Source organism: Perkinsus marinus (genome assembly GCF_000006405.1).
Source record: "Perkinsus marinus ATCC 50983 genomic scaffold scf_1104296929318, whole genome shotgun sequence".
Lineage (NCBI taxonomy): Eukaryota > Perkinsozoa > Perkinsida > Perkinsidae > Perkinsus > Perkinsus marinus.
This window is the reverse complement of record NW_003216498.1, coordinates 909,445-928,167: the sequence shown is the minus strand read 5'-3', so window position 1 is coordinate 928,167 and position 18,723 is coordinate 909,445. Positions and strand designations below refer to the sequence as shown.

The 18,723-nt window shown below is 49.0% G+C and overlaps 4 protein-coding genes across 4 annotated transcripts; 3 read left to right on the top strand and 1 right to left on the bottom strand.

Annotated features, from left to right (window-relative positions):
• Positions 1–328: 328 nt before the first annotated feature.
• Positions 329–5,609, top strand: Pmar_PMAR012617 (DNA-directed RNA polymerase III subunit 127.6 kDa polypeptide, putative; the record flags this gene model as incomplete). Its single annotated transcript, XM_002787793.1, has 24 exons — positions 329–520; positions 662–814; positions 944–1,104; positions 1,152–1,303; positions 1,345–1,466; positions 1,564–1,693; positions 2,204–2,313; positions 2,388–2,561; positions 2,605–2,772; positions 2,828–2,880; positions 2,929–3,116; positions 3,163–3,469; positions 3,516–3,630; positions 3,683–3,811; positions 3,859–3,998; positions 4,045–4,126; positions 4,173–4,279; positions 4,312–4,479; positions 4,525–4,650; positions 4,699–4,834; positions 4,879–5,091; positions 5,142–5,261; positions 5,304–5,419; positions 5,472–5,609. 24 exons carry the CDS (start codon positions 329–331, stop codon positions 5,587–5,589), a joined length of 3,480 nt encoding a protein of 1,159 aa, XP_002787839.1. The 3' UTR covers positions 5,590–5,609.
• Positions 5,610–6,988: 1,379 nt separating this feature from the next.
• Positions 6,989–7,925, top strand: Pmar_PMAR012616 (hypothetical protein; the record flags this gene model as incomplete). The annotated part of the gene is made up of 5 exons (XM_002787792.1): positions 6,989–7,114; positions 7,284–7,414; positions 7,559–7,669; positions 7,719–7,796; positions 7,844–7,925. 5 exons carry the CDS (start codon positions 6,989–6,991, stop codon positions 7,923–7,925), a joined length of 528 nt encoding a protein of 175 aa, XP_002787838.1.
• A 3,566-nt stretch (positions 7,926–11,491) lies between these two features.
• Pmar_PMAR012615 (kif9, putative) lies at positions 11,492–14,728 on the top strand (the record flags this gene model as incomplete). The annotated part of the gene is made up of 21 exons (XM_002787791.1): positions 11,492–11,590; positions 11,640–11,758; positions 11,803–11,893; positions 11,939–12,072; positions 12,126–12,249; positions 12,335–12,471; positions 12,520–12,645; positions 12,695–12,740; positions 12,786–12,882; positions 12,924–12,980; positions 13,036–13,198; positions 13,282–13,416; positions 13,465–13,594; positions 13,644–13,737; positions 13,785–13,858; positions 13,901–13,978; positions 14,018–14,108; positions 14,150–14,246; positions 14,290–14,407; positions 14,447–14,619; positions 14,662–14,728. The coding sequence occupies 21 exons, from the start codon at positions 11,492–11,494 to the stop codon at positions 14,726–14,728; spliced, it is 2,250 nt and encodes a 749-aa protein (XP_002787837.1).
• Positions 14,729–15,675: 947 nt separating this feature from the next.
• Positions 15,676–18,307, bottom strand: Pmar_PMAR012614 (conserved hypothetical protein; the record flags this gene model as incomplete). The annotated part of the gene is made up of 12 exons (XM_002787790.1): positions 15,676–15,904; positions 16,124–16,304; positions 16,352–16,446; positions 16,616–16,711; positions 16,760–16,878; positions 17,005–17,140; positions 17,466–17,591; positions 17,650–17,724; positions 17,770–17,894; positions 17,943–18,044; positions 18,098–18,220; positions 18,260–18,307. The coding sequence occupies 12 exons, from the start codon at positions 18,305–18,307 to the stop codon at positions 15,676–15,678; spliced, it is 1,455 nt and encodes a 484-aa protein (XP_002787836.1).
• Positions 18,308–18,723: the final 416 nt, after the last annotated feature.

Sequence of the window (18,723 nt, the reverse complement as noted above, 5' to 3'; positions counted from 1 at the left end):
GCCGTGGTGACACGTCAGAAACGGACTCTACTACAGGGGCGAGTGATGGTGTTAGAGGTATGCTGATGGAGATGAATATGCACTGTGCTGTCATCGTTGACAGGTTCATAGGCCAACACTTAGTTTGACTCGAAGTGTTTTTACCTTTCTTTAGTTGGGTGCTCTATGTGAGCACAGTGAAAGTCATGATGACGCAGTTGTACTAACAGGTGTGTTTATCTGGTATTATTGTGTTGAAGTGCAATATGCGGGAATCGAACCTGCGTGGATTGTCAGTTGTTGCTTGCTCACTTCTGCGCCTTGATTGCTACTGCTATCGTGATACGCCATGTCACCGCCGGCCTCGAAACAGAAGCCTTCCGCAGCAGAGGAGTTCATCCCACCCCCTTCCAGTGAGGAGGCCCCACCCACTTGGGCCGACAAGTGGGAGCTACTACCAGCGTTCTTGGAGGCTAGGGGCTTGGTGAAGCAGCATATTGATAGTTTCAACTACTTCGTTACGACGGAGATTAAAGATATCGTAAGCCCGACGTGTTGAACGCATGCGTGCATTGTGTAGTAGTGTTGATATCACTTTGTGAATCTCAGCGGCTTAGCCTAATATGGAAAGGAATGTGTTCGACAGCAGCATCACCGAGCAGGGGGGAAGTGTTGGTGTCAGGTCCTGGCTGAGTCCAATAGGCGTATCACTAGTGATGTCGACCCTAACTGGTTCTTAGAGTACCACGACGTCCGTGTGGGTGCCCCTAGCTATCGTGGCGTGCTGCAGCATGTTCAAACTACTCCTATGATGTGCCGTATTAGGGATATGACGGTAGTGAACGCTTCTTGTTGTTATCATCTATACCAGCATCTTCCGTGTCCTGGACTCGCCGACCTCTCTAGGCATCTTTAGGGTTGATACCACAGCAATCTTAGCTTTGTTACTATAACTTGTCCTCAGTACGCGAGTGACATCCTGGTGGACATCTCATACGTTCGAGGGCGTGAAGTAGTGCGGAAGAATGGCGTTTGTGTGGGACGTCTGCCGATAATGCTCCGCTCGAAGCTGTGCCGACTTCACGATGCCACTACAGAGCAGATGGAGAGGATGCAGGAATGCCCGTAAGCAGCTGGGGCTGGCGGTCAGCTCTCAGGGGTCTCTGCCTTAGACACGACCCTGGTGGATATTTCATCATCAAGGGCACGGAGAAGGTGCTTCTGATGCAGGAGCAGTTGAGCAACAATCGAATCATCGTGGAGATGGACCCGAAGAAATTGGTCCAGGCTGTGGTCACCAGCTCCACAGCTGATAACAAGTCACGTAAGATGCCCTGAGATATGTCGCGCGCCACGAAATTACAGGAACGGTTGTGTGTTTCAAGTCGGAGCTGAGCGGACTGTTCGTGAAGCATTCGGCCTTCACTGAGCTCATACCGGCAGTCATCATGCTTAGGGCAATGGGCATGGAGTCTGATCAAGAGATAGTAGGTGGCAGAGGCAACCTGGGCTCTTCGATAGTAGCGTATGAAAAAGCCCGTGATTGCGCGTCTGATTGGGGAGAAGATGTGTCCCTCTATGTAGGTGCAAATGGTGGGCACTGAGAAGTGTCATGTCGATGGTATGATCCTGAGTTTGCAAGACGCCCATGCTACGGGGGTCTTCAGTCAGCAACAAGCCCTTGAGTACCTCGGAAATAAGCTGAAAATCAGAAGTCAGTTGTTGCTAACGCCTTGCTGATCGATTTCATCCCACGACGTTAGGCTCGGCTGGAACTGGCCCTGGCAACACCGATGCGACTGAAAGGAAAATGGGAGAGGCCCTAGAAGTTTTGGTAGGCTCAGTGATATTACTGTTGTATTTACTTGCTGGTATTTTGAGTAATAACTAAACTTTTTACGTATTTTCACGGTAAAAATTCATAAAATTCTAAATCTTCACACAATGGAGTATCACCCGTGATATGAAAAACAGTAGTTAAAACATATTTCACGACTACTGCATACTGCGAACGTCGCGTTTTTCACCGAGTTCTCACTGCTTCACGTAAAACGGGTGAAGCTCCAATGAATATCGATTCGAGTCAATAGTGATATATAACGTTCATGATTTTGTGATTATGGAAAGTATTGGACTATTCCTGGGAAGCTTAGGGAATTTACGGTATGGTCGTTAGCTTCCACACTGCCGTTGTAGGTCCGCCAAGTCCTCTCGCACATCTCAGTGTATGCCGATGGAAGCTTCAGCTCGGCCTTCGATCAGGACAAGGGAGGTGCCACCAAACCTCTTGATTTCAGTGGCAAGTGCAGATTTCTGTGCCTCATGATGCGACGAGTAAGTCTGCTAAGATGCGCGTTTAAGGATATCTTTACCGGTTTTGCGCACAGCGAAGATTTCTCGCTCATCAGGCCTTGGATGCACGCAGCGACTCGACGCTTCTTGATGATCGCGACTACTACGGCAACAAACGTCTCGAGTTGGCCGGGCAGCTGATCGCCCTTCTGTTCGAGGATCTTTTCAAGAGCATGAACACTGAGATCAAGAAGTCTGTTGACATGCGCCTTACCAAGTTCTTCCAGCAGGTAACCTTTCTGGAGGGAGGGCTTGCACTTGTTTGTGTGGTAGACGTCTTCTGCGAGGGCGGGTCGGTCCACGGTTGGGCTTGACAGTGGCTATCCGGACGTGCTACGTGATATAGACTCTGAGAGGATCACAAGAGGCATGAACAGGGCTATCAGTTCGGGCAACTGGAACATCAAACGTTTCCGAATCGATCGCTCGGGCGTTAGCCAGGTGGGTTCTTGTCTCATCTGTACAGTGGTTTATGCTACTATCACATTATCTTTAGGTTCTCTCGCGGTTCTCCTTCATTGCTGCATTGGGGGCCATGACTCGCGTTAAGTGAGAGTCTGTTATGGGTAGCCACAGTAGATGGGACGGTCATATCAGGTCCCAGTTCGAGAAGTCCCGTAAGCTGGCGGGGCCTCGAGCCTTGCAGCCCTCCCAGTGGGGTATGCTGTGCCCTTCCGACACTCCTGAAGGTGAACAGTGCGGCCTTATCAAGGCCTTGTCACTGTTGGCCCACGTCACTACACCCGACGAGGAAGGACCGATACGACGTCTTTGCTATTCCCTTGGTGAGCTCTTATGGTGGTTCTTATTCGTCCTTATCGTTGTTGGTAGGTGTTGAGGATGCAGCGGGGCTCACTGGTGAGGAACTTCATTCAGCTGGCACCATTACTGTGTTCCTCAATGGTGCCCTGCTGGGCGTCCATAGAAGGCCCCAGACTTTCATGAGTGATATGAGAACGCTGCGTCGGCGGGGCAAAATCGGGGAGTTCGTGTCGATATATGAGCATGAAGCACAGAGAGCTATCATTATCGCGACAGACGGTGGTCGCCTCTGTCGACCCCTTATTGTGGTGAAGAAGGGCAAGCCTATGCTGAAGCCGGAGGTGCATCTACGGAAGCTTAGGTCAGGGGAGCTTAGGTGAGGTTGCTGGACGTGTGTCATCTATCACAGCATCTTATATCAGGTTTACTGACTTCCTGAGATTGGGTATAATAGAATGGGTCGATGTGAATGAGGAGAACAATTCATATATCGCTATCAACCCTGAGGACGTCACGATGGAGTCTACACATCTAGAGGTATGCCTCGTCCGCGTACCTATTCACTCATCATCATGACCACTGTCGCCAGATCGAGCCCCTTACTCTGCTGGGAGCTGTGGCCGGCTTGGTCCCCTACCCCCACCACAACCAGTCCCCTCGTAACACATACCAGTGCGCTATGGGTAAACAGGCTATGGGTAACATCGCGTGTAACCAGGTAGGGGCGTCCCGGTTGGACCCTTCTGTCGTGAAGCTCCCTCTCAGCACCTTCGAACGGATACTCAGCTGCTGCTGTTGACGTATCCCCAACAGCCGATGTGCAAGAGCCGAACCATCGACCTTATTGGTTACGATAACCTCCCAGCTGGCCACAACGCTAGTGTGGCGGTTATGAGCTATTCGGGGTGAGTTGAGGGCGAATCGTGAGGTCTACCATAGAGGTTCATTCAGATATGATATTGAGGATGCGCTGATCATGAACAAGGCTTCGATCGATAGAGGGTTCGGACGGTGCTGTGTTACCCGGAAATATGTGAGTTGGAGAGGCAGCGATCTGGCAAGTTATGGCACCATTGCAGGCAACACCACTGGCTCGGTCGGCCATTGGTTCCAGTGAAGAGCTGCGAGCACCACCGGTGGTCGGTGGTGGGGGTAAGGGAGGAGGTCGTCATCAGCGGCAAGGAGGGTTCGTGGGACGAGCGAAGAAGTAGGTTACAGGTCTGTTGCGGACAAACATTGTTCCTGTAGGTATGCTATCATTGATGAGGACGGTCTGCCTTTCTCTGGAGAGCAAGTCGTTGATGGTGGTATTCTCATCAACAAGGTGTCGCCTATGAGCGATGCTGCTACAGGGCAGGTCTCTCACTGGAGAGACACTCCGATATCGTGGGTTCAAATCACCCCTGGGGCATTATAACTCTGTCTACATAGATACAAGAATCCTGTGCCTTCATATGTGGATAGAGTCATTGCTACGGAGAACGAAGATCAAGCTAAAATATTCAAGTGCATCACCAGACAGACCCGACGACCCGAGCTGGGTGATAAGTTCTCAAGGTAGGCGGAGCGAAGCTGATAAAAGCTTTTCAACGCCTGTTTTATCAGTCGACACGGCCAGAAGGGTGTGGTTGGTCTTATTGTGAACCAGGAGGACATGCCTTTCGGCGAGAAGGGATGGTGTCCAGATCTGATCATGAACCCTCATGGTTTCCCCAGTCGAATGACTGTGGGAAAACTATTGGTAATTATATTCAGCAGTTTTTCGCCAGTCACAGCACTTCTCAGGAGTGTGTGTCTGGCAAAGCTGGCGTTCTCGATGGTGAACGTTCGTATGGTACGGCCTTTGGCGGGACAACTAAGGAGCACATGACACAATCCTTGATCCGGCATGGCTTCCATCCTAGCGCTAAGGAGTATATCACATCTGGCGTCACAGGGGAGGCTCTGGAGTGCTACATTTTCGTGGGTCCGATTTACTATCAAAAACTGAAGCATATGGTCAGTTTTCCATGCAGCTCTGTGCTGGATTCCGTACTGGCTATTTGCAGGTTATGGACAAGATCCACGCTCGTTCCACCGGCCCCGTGAATCAGCTCACTCGACAGCCTACTGAAGGAAGGGCGAAGGATGGTGGCCTTCGTCTTGGAGAGATGGAAAGGGATTGCTTAGTAAGATCCCTACTTGAGCTGTCCAGTGATGGTCTCCTATAGGTGGCATATGGCGCCTCCAATCTGTTGCTGGAGCGTCTTATGCTCTCCAGTGATGTCTTCACAGCTTCCGTGTGTCGACGTTGCGGCCTTTTATCGTACCAAAACGGCACGTGCAAGTAAGCTGAATTGTGGTGATACGTTTGGTCATGTGTTGTTGTTGTTGCGTAGGTTGTGTGGTACGAGTGAGAACATCGTCGATATACGTATGCCGTACGCTTGCAAGCTGCTATTCCAAGAACTGCAAGCTATGAATGTCTGTCCTCGACTGAAGGTCGAATCTAGATGACAACGACTACCATTATAGCCCATTTCACCAACGTTGTTTCTACTGTACTTTTTCAAAGTTGTGTTCTGTTAATCGGAATTCGCTCAGATCATCCGATTTGAATGTATTCGGGTGATAGTAAACAACGCTAGCGGAAAGTATGCACATGGTCAACTACATGTGTTGGTGATAATAAAAGGATTGTGAGAAAATTTCGAAAAATTATCTCCGGTTTATTGACACATCTACACTAGTTCTTATGAAAACTCTAGTGATTAGTGAGGAAATTCCTGAGATCAGCTGAGGAAAGCAAACATATATTTCAACCCTGGTGATACATGGAACTTCTATACATGCTCGCATACCAAGCTCCAAGTGATTATTGCAAACCATTGTTCCGCCCGTTCCTCTGTGGGTTCGATTTACTTTTTTGACCGGTTTACGGTTGATGAAGGTCCGTGTACTTGTGACTCGTGTTGTCTTCGATGTTGGATGTGAATAATTCTCTTACTACAACCAAGCTAACCGTTTCACACGTTGAGGAAATGTGAGAGAGCAAGATTGTGAGCGTGTTTTTCTATTCAGCTCGTAGGAATTCAGTTTTATGATTGTCCTACTCTCGTTCTTTGTGCTGTAGCTGCGACTGGTGTCTGGACCTGTTCTGGCTCCCCTTCAAAAGTTGGAAGAGAAAACCTCTCTTGTATTTTTACCCAAGATTAGTTCACGTCTATACTTGAGTTATCCCACGTTATCTGGGCAGAGTTACTGTTCCACTACCTCAGCTCGAGCTCAATAGAGTTGTTCTCAAGGCTTGTTGATGCAGGCCTGCGTTCCCTTATCTTTATCCAGTCACTAACAAGGAACTCTCTCCCTCACAAACTGGATAGGGGCGCGGTCGGTAGTTTTTATGCATGTTGGTCTCGAGGGGTCGGTGGAGGTTATCATTCAGCTCTTCTCAGAAGCATTAGACTGACGATAAATCTATCTTGGCTCGGTTTGAAATAGAAATCGTCCTTAGGACCTCACACTCGGTGCTCCTTGGGATCACTGGAGCGACCAGACGAGTGCCTTCGGACAGAGATGTAGTAGTGATACGGAGTAGTAAACGGCATGTGGGTGGTAGCTAACAGCAGGGTGGAGGCCATTGATCGACGATGCTAGTGTAGTGACTGCTAAATGCCGATGGTGCATTCTTCCAAAGACGAATCTCGGCGTCGCGGGTTGGAGTAGGAATAACATGTTGAATCTGATGTTACGGTGGCTTTGAGTTAGAGTCTTCAAACGAGGGTGTGTACTGTCGGCATCTGTTTGGCTTACTGGTATTTCTCCTACAGTGACCAACCACTCTGAACACGAAATGGAGAATTCAAAAACGTTGACTCAGCAGCGCCGCCGGTCGGTGGTTAAGTCGGAGCGGGCCATGTCTGCTTCTACCACAGCTGATGCAGAGAGTCCCTCAGCAATAGTGAGATGGGCTCAGACTAGACGACCTCGTCGCGACTCCGAGGATTCGGTGAAGTCCAAGTTGGAACTCGCGATAAGAAGGGTGAGTCCTCGCCGCGTTATCAGTTGCTTGAGTGCTCTCTATAGACCTCCTGCTCGCCCCTTACGAATACGGGTACGAAGTCGGCTCCTGACGGTACGCTACTAGTCTACCGTACGGAGAGTATGGCTACCGCTGTGAAAGTAGTAGTGGGTCCCGGGTTCAATTCTAGGCACCTGCTAAACGAATTAATAATTCGTTTATCTCTGATCAGGCCAATGCCTTCTTGAAAACCAAGATGTGCCCTAAGCTCAGGATGAATGCTGATGGCCTGTGGAGCTGTCCTCAAGGGGATCGCTGCAGGTAGTAGTCTTGTACTGCTGGGGTGGCGTCACCAACGTGTGCGCTCGAATAATGAGGATTCAAAGTGTTGGGTGACACGTGGTGACAGTGCATGCACATGCGGCTTCATAGGGATGCTCGTTGGCGGCTGATGCATCGTGTCAGTTTCGCCCATTCCGAGTCAGAGTTGAGATTACTCCCGAATCTCACAAAGACTGCTATTTGCTACGAGCAGGTATATGGTAAATGCGGATGCAAAAACGGTGCTCTTTGCAAGTGAGTGTTTCTCTAGAGTGAGTGAGAGAGATATGGAGAATATCTTTAGGTATGCGCACAGCGAAGAAGAACTCAGGAATTACGTACCGCTTGGTGCTCCTCATGGACGACAATATAATAACAACAGGTCATCCGCTCACCCAAGGTTGTGTCTTTCATTATGTTCTTTGGCAGGCACGGTAGTGGCGGTTCTGTTTCTGGGTCTAAGAGGAAGAGTTCGCAGACCTGCGAGGTGAGAAAATATGTGCATGGTTGAGATTGGCAACGGAAATAGTATTTAGGAACCATGCATCAACGGTAGAGGAAACGGACGTAGATGCAGTAAGGAGAGTGTAGTTTCTGGTATCAATACCACACCGATATCAACTTCACCCAAGCCAATAGACTTGCCTGGTCTCCGGATGAGAGCGCTGGAGGTGCTGACGATGATGATCATAATAATGCTACTCATCGGGGCCATATGTTGTAGATCGCACAGACGCTCCCAGCGAGTACGGGAAAGCATCTGGCAATAACTCGAGACCAACTCGTAGATGAAGTTGATCATCCTTGCATTGCACAGTAGGACTACGCTTCGACGACGATGATGATGCATAGTGTTGGAATCTTCGCTGTGCGCAAAGATACTTATGTTCCATTTGTGGCGCCCTGGCTTCGCCTACACCTGATCCTACGATAGCTTCAGCGTGTACGCACGTAACGTGTGCAAGGTAGGGGTATGATGAAGTTGGTGATGGTGTGGTATTCGCTTGACGGGCAGATGCTTCGAGGGATGGCGACGTGCCAATGTGGAGCAGGAGCCTAAGCTCAAGACTCTACCTTGTCCATCTTGTGGCTGTCCCCTTAGGAAAGGGATCGATGTAGGCCAACCGGATTCTCATATCGAGGGTCTAGGAAAGAGGGGGGACTGCATTACAGGCATTGGTGAACTTACGGTCAGGTTTTCCCCTTTAATGAGTCTGTTGGAGGTCCCATAGCAGTGTTGCTGAGAGTCTATCGTAAGATACGAATAAGCTGCAATAAGTAAAATGCGGAAGTGGACCGTTCGGGAGTAATCCTGCTCAGAGTGGATGAAGTGCTCAACATTCCATGCAAGTGGATCGGCAGCGTTCGAGACTTCCCTGAGCATATGGTGGTGTGTCACCATTGGGAGTGTGTTCTTGAGACCCTACCAAGCTGCACTGCCAAAGGCGATGCTGGTGATAGCCGTACTCCACATAGTATACTGGATCGGCAACCCGGGACGGGTGAGCGATACATCTGTGAACTCCTCTTGTTTTTCTATATGCTGTAGCCATCAGTTCCACCAACGGTTGGGACGACGTCAGTGTGGGACGACATCTCTCCTGCAGCTGAACCTAGTGCTCTTCTTAAGACTTCTGGGGTACTCACATCTGGTCCTCTGTCCCTTATCTCATCCACTCTATTCAGACGTCACGTGTTGGTCCAGGCTTAGAGGAAGAGTTGCTCATGTTTTCGCCGGCTAGGGTTGTGGATGACCACGGAGACCGTTCGGCAGTCGCTTGTTCCTCTACTACATCGACGGTGATACTAGGTTGTAGTTCACAAGGTACATATCTGGTTGCATGCAGGTTACAGGGGCTCATAGAAGCATAGGGGGTCGGCAGCAACTCGACAATTATTCCAATCGCTCGGATATGATGACTTCTATCACTCCCGATAAGGTCTCTCTCCCTGCTGACAGTTCCCTAGAGCATATACACGTTGAAGAGTACGCTGTTCTCATCTTGGATCAAATCAGTCGTTGATATCTTCAGACTGGCATCAGCTAATTGCGAAGCAATATGCGATTTCGTCCCATACGGGGCTTTTGCTGACAAGATGCTGGAAATATCGGCTGGACAGGTTTTCCAGTACCGCACTTAGGTCTGTTTTTCTCCAAGTGGGCCTCCACACCTCAGGTGCAGCTGCGTAACCGATGATGGTCAGTGGTCGTTAGTGATACGTCCTAGTACGGGTGAACAGGGATGGGTCCCGAAAAGGTGAGTCTATGGTGTTTCTGATGATGGGAAAATAGGAAAATGTTATTTTTTTTCGGAAGTTTTTGTTGGTTTCTGAAAATTCCTGAGTGAGTTCGTATATGAACTCCTTGAGCTGATGAGGAAACTTGCGAGTTCAACAACACTGATGGTGTGTGTAGTGATTGACGATATGCTATTGTTCAGTTACTTGCAGTCTCCTTCCAGGGAGGTGACTGAGCATAGTCCGGACCCAATCTCGTGCTATAGTATTACTGACGGCTGCGATCATTCTAATACAGCTGGTGATGAAGACTCTGGCTTATCGCGAGGCAACAGCTTCACGTCGCCCCACATTCGCTATTATGAAGAACCACCTTCCGAATCACTCTATTGTAAAGAAGTGCCGATATGTGCTCAACGTGGAGCCTTCGAAAACGATGAAGTCAAATCCCCAGCAGTGCCACACGACTGCCCTACTTCTGGTCTCGATCACGATAAGTGTTTTTATCCTCGGTTGATGCCACTATGGTCATGATGATCATCATGCCGCTGCGTCCAATGAGGGGCGTCTTATACTGTTGCTGCCACTGTTAAGTATCATTCTAGGTGGTAGCAATAGCCTTACCAGAATCATGCCACGAGTACCATATGCAACCCGCTGATCTCTTTCTATTGCTGTCATCAACACGCACGTATTGGTGTTGTTGGTTTTTGCGATGCTTTTTCTTATGTACAACACCGTCTCTTTTTATGTGATACCATTGCTTAGTAACCTTTTGTGATTATGTTATCAAAAACGACGACGATCGTGATTCGGAAGTAGCGCACTTTTTATGTATAGTTTGCGCATAACCACGTTTGCTATCACCATCACCATAGGGTCGACCGTCATTGAGTATCAGGCGAACTATGAGCTCAACAGGGCTTATACAAGGCCAACACGATCACCTCGATGAAGACGTGTCACACATTTCTAATAGATTCTTCAAACATTCATATATTACTTTTTTTCTGTCGAGATTGTCCACTCTATGGCGTATCTACGGAACGCCATTATCAGTGTTGCACTTGGCATTCGCAGCGGCCGAAACCGTTGCAACACCTTGCTACTTCTCCCTGGTTGTTTTGTGCTCCTCGTCGTTATCCTTCTGCTGCCTTAACTAGCGTCTCAACCGCTCATTATTAATGGCTTCTGCTCCGCCTTCATCATCACCACCACGGTTGGTGGGGCCTAGCGAGGCCTCCTCTTATGTACCGGCCTCCGTTAGATTATCTGATGTTGTTGGTGCTATTGATGATGACGAGCTGGACCCAGTAGTGGCTTATATCGCTGCTACGTGTTGCTGCAGGGAGCCGACCGTTCTGTCTCTAGGGATAGTTGCATATTGCATATTCATTCCAACTAGACCGTGACTTCTTCTGAAGTCTAGTGTACCCTCCTTCGCCTTGTGTTCATCATGCGTCAATAGGGAACAATACTAGAATGACTATATGCAAGCGCTCATAGAGATAGAGTCAATCTCGGTGATTGACGATATTTAACTAGGATTGGTATTGTATCCATGGTATTGGGCATGATCTCATTGATCATTCTATCGTCCGGTAGTCATGTGCTGTGGAATCTGTCGGGCCCAATCTGTCCCTCTCACTAGCTACGGCTAGTAGGAAGCTCTTCTCCTGTGGTATTCAGCCTATCTATCCGAATAGTAGCGATTTGGCTGGTGTTATACGTCAATGTTAACGCGATCGATGGTAACTAAAAGTTCAATAGGTGATCATTCTCCTATCACGTGTGCTATCGGCAGTAAGAATCCCACTGAGTAGACATTGCACCTTCTGTATGGTATCGTCTCGAAACAACAACGTGAAGGTTATCGTGCGTACCCGGCCTACATCTAACTTTTCGAAGGACCATTACATATTCGATGCTGGAGCTGACGTATTAACATAACAGCTTCCTCATGAATCACACTTCTATCGTACTGTAGAGTATCGATCTCATAGCACCCGAGGTGGTAGAGAAGAAAAAAGGCGGAAGTCTCAGCGTGGCTGATAATCAAACCGAGCAATGGCACTTTCAGGTCGACAGGTTGTTGGTCAACTGCAGGTATACGAAGTGAGTCGTTCATTGCCTCGAGGGGTGTTACTCAGTCAGCAAGAGGTCTACAAGCATGCTGCTAGAGATCTCGTCCGCTCAGCTTTCGAGGGAATTAATGGTGCTGTGATCGCCTATGGCCATACTGTATGTGAAGGTGTGTGGCTTGAATCGGCAATACTGTTTACTTAGGGGGCTGGTAAAACATACACGATGGTCGGGAGCACGAGCAGCTATGAACATCGCGGCATCATTCCACGAGTACTAGCCGACTTGTTCAAGGAAAAGGAGGAGAGAACAGCGATGATCATCGACATCAAACTATCGTATGACTGCTTGACGTATGAGAAGCTCAACTGTTGATCCGCATTGTTGTTAGATACCTCGAAATCTACAACGAGGCACTCTCGGACTTACTGGCAACTGCCAATCTCGATATTCGTCCGGGCGACTCCATCACAAGCGATCTAACTATGTATGAGGACCTCAAGCAGGGCGTTCAGGTGCTCCCTTCATAATGTTGTTCATCATCATTCACAGACTGTCTCAGTCGCAATAGACACCTGTGTGGGAGCACTAGCTTGTCAGGTCAAAGGCCTACGCAGAGTTCCTGTTGAAGGTGAGGAAGACGCCCTCGCCGCCTTCTATTCTGGCGAGAGTAATCGATCTATGGGCGAGACTATGAGCAATAAAAGGAGCACACGGAGTCATACCATCCTCACAGTGTAAGGAAAGCTGCTGTTGTCCATGTAGTGGGAAGAATGAATAACAAGATACGTGTCAAGCCGCAGCAAGCTCGATTCAGCAGAGAAAATAATCTACTCGAAAATTCATCTTGTGGACCTGGCAGGAAGCGAACGAACGAAGGTTTCACCGAAAACGGAAAGTCGAGTCGCCCCGTGATCGATGATATCAGGGTGTCACCGTGTCACCATCGGGGAGCAGTAGGATGGAAGTCAGCAGCATCAATAAGAGTTGCACCTATCTGGAACAAGTACCATTCACGCGTCGTCGTCCTCCTTTCCTTCTCTGTTGCCAGGTCGTCCTTGCTTTGGCATCGAGGAACAGGGAGCACGTCCCTTATAGACAGTCTAAGCTCACTTACCTCCTCAAAGATTCACTAGGGGGAAACTGCAGTACACTCTGTACAGCTCTGGCTCTGACCATCTTCTCACAGGGTCCGTCCTCATTGCAGCCATATGGCCGGAAGCTAGGCATTTTGAGGAGACCGCCAGTAAGACGCGGTATAGGAAACGGCATTTATCCAGCGAGAGAGTGGTGACCCGTAGGCACGCTTCGCTTCGCCAGTCGGGTGAGATGCGTATCGAACTCTCCTGGTGCTAACGTCGACATGGACCCGATCATGTTACTGAGGAAATACGAGAAGGATATCAAGCAGCTTCAACAGGAGCTGGGAATGCACGACATATTAGCAGGACGCCATACGGTCCGGTGAGCAGTCCATCTTTAGTGTTGCTTAACGAACTTCATCGACACAAGTCCATAACAATCACTGATGAGAAGGAATGCCTTAGATATGACGACTACAGCCCGGAGGAGGTCGAAGAACTGGAGAAACGGGTGGTGCGATTTCTCAAGGGGGAAGATGCAGACTTCGAAGTGGAGTCCATCCAGCAAGTCACGGAGGCCTTCAAGATAGTTCGACGACTGTGAGGCGCTCCTATAGCTCACATCGTGAACCATCTCGGATCCGATAGATATCAGAGTATATCTAGCGAGCTATTGACATTGAAGGCGACCCAGGAAGCTGGTCCTGAGCAGGCCAAGAGTGGCGTGAGCGAGAAGGTCGAGACTCCAATGCCTTCAAAGGAAGAGACGGTTGGGAAAGTCGGCGGCTCGCTAGTCCTGCTTCTCTCGAAAATACCTCCATCATCAGGTCGGTGAAGAGGTGCGAGATGGGGTGGGATTCTCTGCTGGATTGGCTGGTGACGATGGTGCTGCGGCTCCTCCTCGTGTCGATGCCGAGCATAGTGAGTCCGCATCTTCATCTGTATCGCTCGTGAGTAGTCGTGCCCAGTTGAGGCTAGTGGTGATACTAGGACGGCTGGTCATAGGAAGCAGAGTGCTGAAGCCGCGCCTTCTCGGCAAACTGTAAATGCTCTTCGATGGTCACTCGGCATCTTACAGTGTCAGGCTTACGCTGAGTTTCGAAAACAACACGGCCACGCTTACGATGATCGTCATCGGGCTCTCGCTGCCCGCGCTAAAGAGGTACGCTTCCATACTGTCTCCTATTGTATCGGAGTTCAGCTACGATCTGCGATCCGGGCCCTTGCTAGTAGCTCCAACTCGACTATTGATCAGATCGATAGAATGAAACTTGAACTTTCGCGTTTCCAAGGTGAGAGGCTGTCCTTGCACTCTGGACCACCTCCTCTGCAGACCTCGGATCAGAACGTGAGGCGGACGATTCTGGGAACATCATTCTGGACGAAGACGAGTATCGTATCCTGAGAGATCTGGCTGAAGCAAAGAAGGGGTTTTAGCTGTTTGGCACCAAGACATCTATCGAGCGTATTCAGGTATCGCAGTATGATGGTAAGGTACGGAGAATTGCAGGAGGAACTCCAACATTGCTGGAAGCAAATTGCTGAGAATAAACGAGACCTGCTGGATAATTTCGCGGTCTGGTTCCTGAAGGTAAGGAAAGTCGCATTGTTGGAGTCAGCTTATTTTCAGGAGTATGGGGAAGCGTCATTCATGATCGGAAGCGATAATGCCTCGGAAAAGGTAAACGAGTGCTTTCCAACGGCGGTTCGGTCTTGCATGGATAAGCAGGATAATCTGAATAGTCCGCAGCTCGATGCGGGGGAACAGTTCGACAGCTTGGAAGATGCGAGAGCTAGGATGAGGTATGTGGCGTTACTGAATGGTATACTTTATCATATCATCAGGCATCCGGACGCTGTGCCTTTCTATCGAGCAACAAAAACACGTCGGCAGCGGAATCCGAGGAAGTAGATCTCATGACTGACATGTGAGATGATAGCATCTATTTCTTGTCTTTGAAATCATTCGTGTTGTGCTGAGGAAGGTCGCGCAGTGTTCGTAATTCTATTATCTTCCATTCATCGGATGCTCGCGTCCGACGCTTACCAACCCTGCGGATACATCCTTATGCCTTGCATGGATACGCCCACATTGGTGGTTTCCATTGTGACTGGGATACTGGCAAGTGTTATTGCGGCACACTCAGTCCGATCCCCACAAACAAAGCCTGTGGTGATATGGGTATGAGAATTTCTCAAGGCAAGTGGAATGGGATATCTTCCCGAGAAGATCTCGGGGAGCAAGACTGTCGAGTACTGGATGCATTCGAAAGTAACGTATCACGCTGTAATGCTTTCTACTCGAAGTACAATCATCACCAGGTCGCCCTCCGTACTAAGACCAATTCGTATTTTGGCCAAGAATCCCCTGACAAACAGTTAATTATCTCTACTATTCTAGAGGGCAAGTCCGTGCCAGGGTCTATGTTTATACAGTGTCTCTTGGTGAATACATTAGAATTGAGTTCGATACAGACGTCTATCAACTTCATCGAACTATACAATCGTGTGGTTTTCTGAACCGGACGCTCTGATACTGTTAACATAACCTCTCTTCAATGGTCAATTCGAACAAGCTCTGGCAGATACTGTCACGACAGAACTTGAGTACACACCGCAATAGAATGTATTACTGGCACCATGATAATGCCGTGACAAGGTCCAGCGTATCTTAACCTGTTTCGTTGTTTTCTCTCGTACTGTCATATCTCGTCAATTCCCGTCAGTAGACGTGAAATTTTAACGCGCTTGGATACCTTTAATTCCATCAGGAGAAGTGAGCAATTTCCGAAAACGAAAAGCTGTCGATTCCAGAAACTTCAAGTTCGTTGAAACATCATCAAGATCATGCATCCAATGTCATTTACCATAGTGTAGTGACTCATCTCTCTTCTCTTCTTTGAACTCCTCCTTAGTGGTGCCCACTTCCCGGCCCTTCTTACCGCGTATATTCTCATAGGCTTTTTTCGCCAGACGCTCTAGATGCCGCTTGGTCTCGTCGGGCACGTATTCCCGAGCGTTACGACGATTGACTCTTTTCGGGAAGCGCCACAGGTCTCCCCACATCACTTTACGGGAGAATCTATACCTACGGACAGACCAAATTACCGAGGGCAGCACCGTTACTACTGCCAACTAGTGACGTAGCGTTGAGTCTAGCATCATCCGAACCGGTACAAGACAATTGCCACACTGCAGACATGTGTTACAATAGTGCGTTATTGGATACATTATACGTTTGTGGATGACAAGAGGTACATGCATTCCGTTCACAAAGATGAGCAAGTTGAGAGGTAGGTAAGCTCACCCCATAGTGTGTGGCTTGGCTTTGGAGACGGAGAGCCTCTCAAAGTTATTCGGGGCACTACAAGCATCGACTAGAGTATGGCCACCAGCCTTTATCGGAGGCATGAGAAGTCTCGGCCAAAAATAGGATCTTTCGGCCGCGGTCAGCGCATCCTCTTCCTTGCTGTACTTTTGTCGTGGACCTGAGATCGAGGAGAGCATTCCAGGGTGGCATGATGAAGGAGCTCACCCTCTCCTTTCCTGACCACTAAGAAGCTGAACTTTTCCCACTCAACATGCCGCGCTTGAGAACCCTTATTATAAACGTAGTGGGGAAGTCTCTTCCTGACAGAAATAATAACATCCCATGCGATTTTTGCGAGCTCGTTCTTATGGTGGAGCGAAACGAGTGATTAGGTATGGAAAGAACCTCAAGAGATTGAGCTCGTCACGCTTTAGAAGGGCCGGCATGAGCAGAGGTCAACGTGAAGGCGAGAGCGAATACACAACTTACACGCCTTGATGGAAGTGGCACCAGTCTCTTCCAGTGGTGGCCAGAGGGCACATAGACTCATGAGGACAGGGCGCCACGAAGTGAAAAGCTTTATTCCTGAGAGAAGGGTCGCTGGAGGGAGCTGCATAAGAAAGTCAAACTCACGGGAGCTGCATAATGAACAACTCTCGAATATGATGGATGAATCGGAAACCAGTCGGCGTCCCGGCCTCGATGACGACCAACACTCCTCCGTCTTCTAACCGGTTCCATAGATTCCGTATCTGGGACCACGGATACAGGAGCAATGATATCGGCCCGACAGAACGCATCAGGATTCCAGAGCGGACCCTCATAGGATTGAAGGGAGCCTTCGAATGATCCAAAGGATGCTGTTCGACACCAACTACCAGCAGATCGCGGGCCTCCTGTCCCTTCAGGTGCATCAGAACATAGCTAACAGTAATGATACTTTGCCTCTGATTCTTGCCATCGTACAGTTGAGAGCTCCACTCGACGTTAGCAGAGTAATCGGAGAGTATGTACCTAACCCGTCGAATGGATGAGTGCCACACATGATTCTCGTCGGAGAAAAATTAAGTTGAAAGTGTCAGCAGCTGCCTCGGCAGCAGCAGTTGCCAACTAATAATCTTTCGAATCAACAAACTGCGAGTCAATTGTTGCCAAGCAGGGTCATTCGAGACTGTGAAGAAAAACTAAAAACTTAGCTTGATGGTTGGTTAGGACGAGACAGTATATAACTATCACAACGTGATAGTTCCAAACTGTAATTCATACAGTCACAGTACATATGAAACCTGTCCTACGGAACTTGTGCGGGAAGAATGCATTCCTATGGCTTGCTGCTCACTTGCCCATCTGCTTCATGTGTAAACTCGGTTCGACACAGATGACCCGTTTGATCAGCCTCTGTCCCCATACATCTGCTGCGGCACACACTGATGGTGCTGGACCCGAGCCATAATCCAGTATGGATCTGATCGGAGGCTTAGCAAGCTAACGAAAGTCTGAGGCTATGACAAAAGTAACACTACGTTGGTTTGAAGTCTGGACATCTCTTCATAACCTCGTGAAGTACTCGAAAATTCACAGCATAAGCCGGAGGGAATCTATGAGGTCGAGCTGAAGTTTTGAGTGGACACCTGGCAGCCTACCGATGAGCCAGATAGGCAACTGCAGCCTCAGGGGAGTAGAACTGCTGGTAGAGTCGATGACGACTATCTTCAGCATGAGCAATGGACAACCGCTGCAGTTCCGAAATCTCTTGGGACCTCTCGGGCTGAGAAAGACCCATCATGCGTATCAAGAGATCCGCACAATAGGCTACATCGAAGAGCTCCGGCATGGTATGTTTCAACTCTTGGAAATGTTGGCCTTTGGTTATGCGATCAAGTCGACTTTTCTCCTTGTCCTCTTCCTTCTCTGGTAGCTGCCAGTGACAACAATTACAGCAGGACTGTCGGCTAAATCATGAGTCATTACGAATGCACTCGAGAGGACCCTCGGTAGTTCCGTGCTGCTCCTACTCCTCTGCCGTTGCATTACATAACGTGCGTAGCGTTCCACGTCCTTCTTGTTACCGAAATCACGTAGAAGGCGGATAATCTGAAGCCAGTAAGCGGAGCGAAATTCCACAAACCCGACTTTAGCTTTCAGCAGTGGATTGAGAAAGTTGGTCTTTTGCGTGCACATAGCTAAGTTGTCGAGCTCCACGACATAAAGCGGGTCCAGCTCCGACGGACTTCCGAAGTGGCGGTCAAACTTGAAACTGCCAAGTTGAGGAGATGAGATGACCGAGTGACAGACGACGCCCTACCCTCGAGTGATCGCCCTGTTATTCATATGGAGGTCGAACCACTGAACGTAAGGGTTGCTCGAGGCGGGCTCATCCTCGTCTCCCAGATTCCCTGACGGGAAGACTGAGCGTCATATCAGAAAGAGCGTAGGGGTGGTAATATAGACTGCGAGTACTGAACCTAGTACTACTATCACTCGCTCTACCATAATTATCCTGCTATAGGAGAGAGAAAGAGATTATTACAAGTCGAGCCCCCGCAACCTGTCTGGCAGCTGCTACAACTCGATGATGATGATGAGGAGTCCTCGGA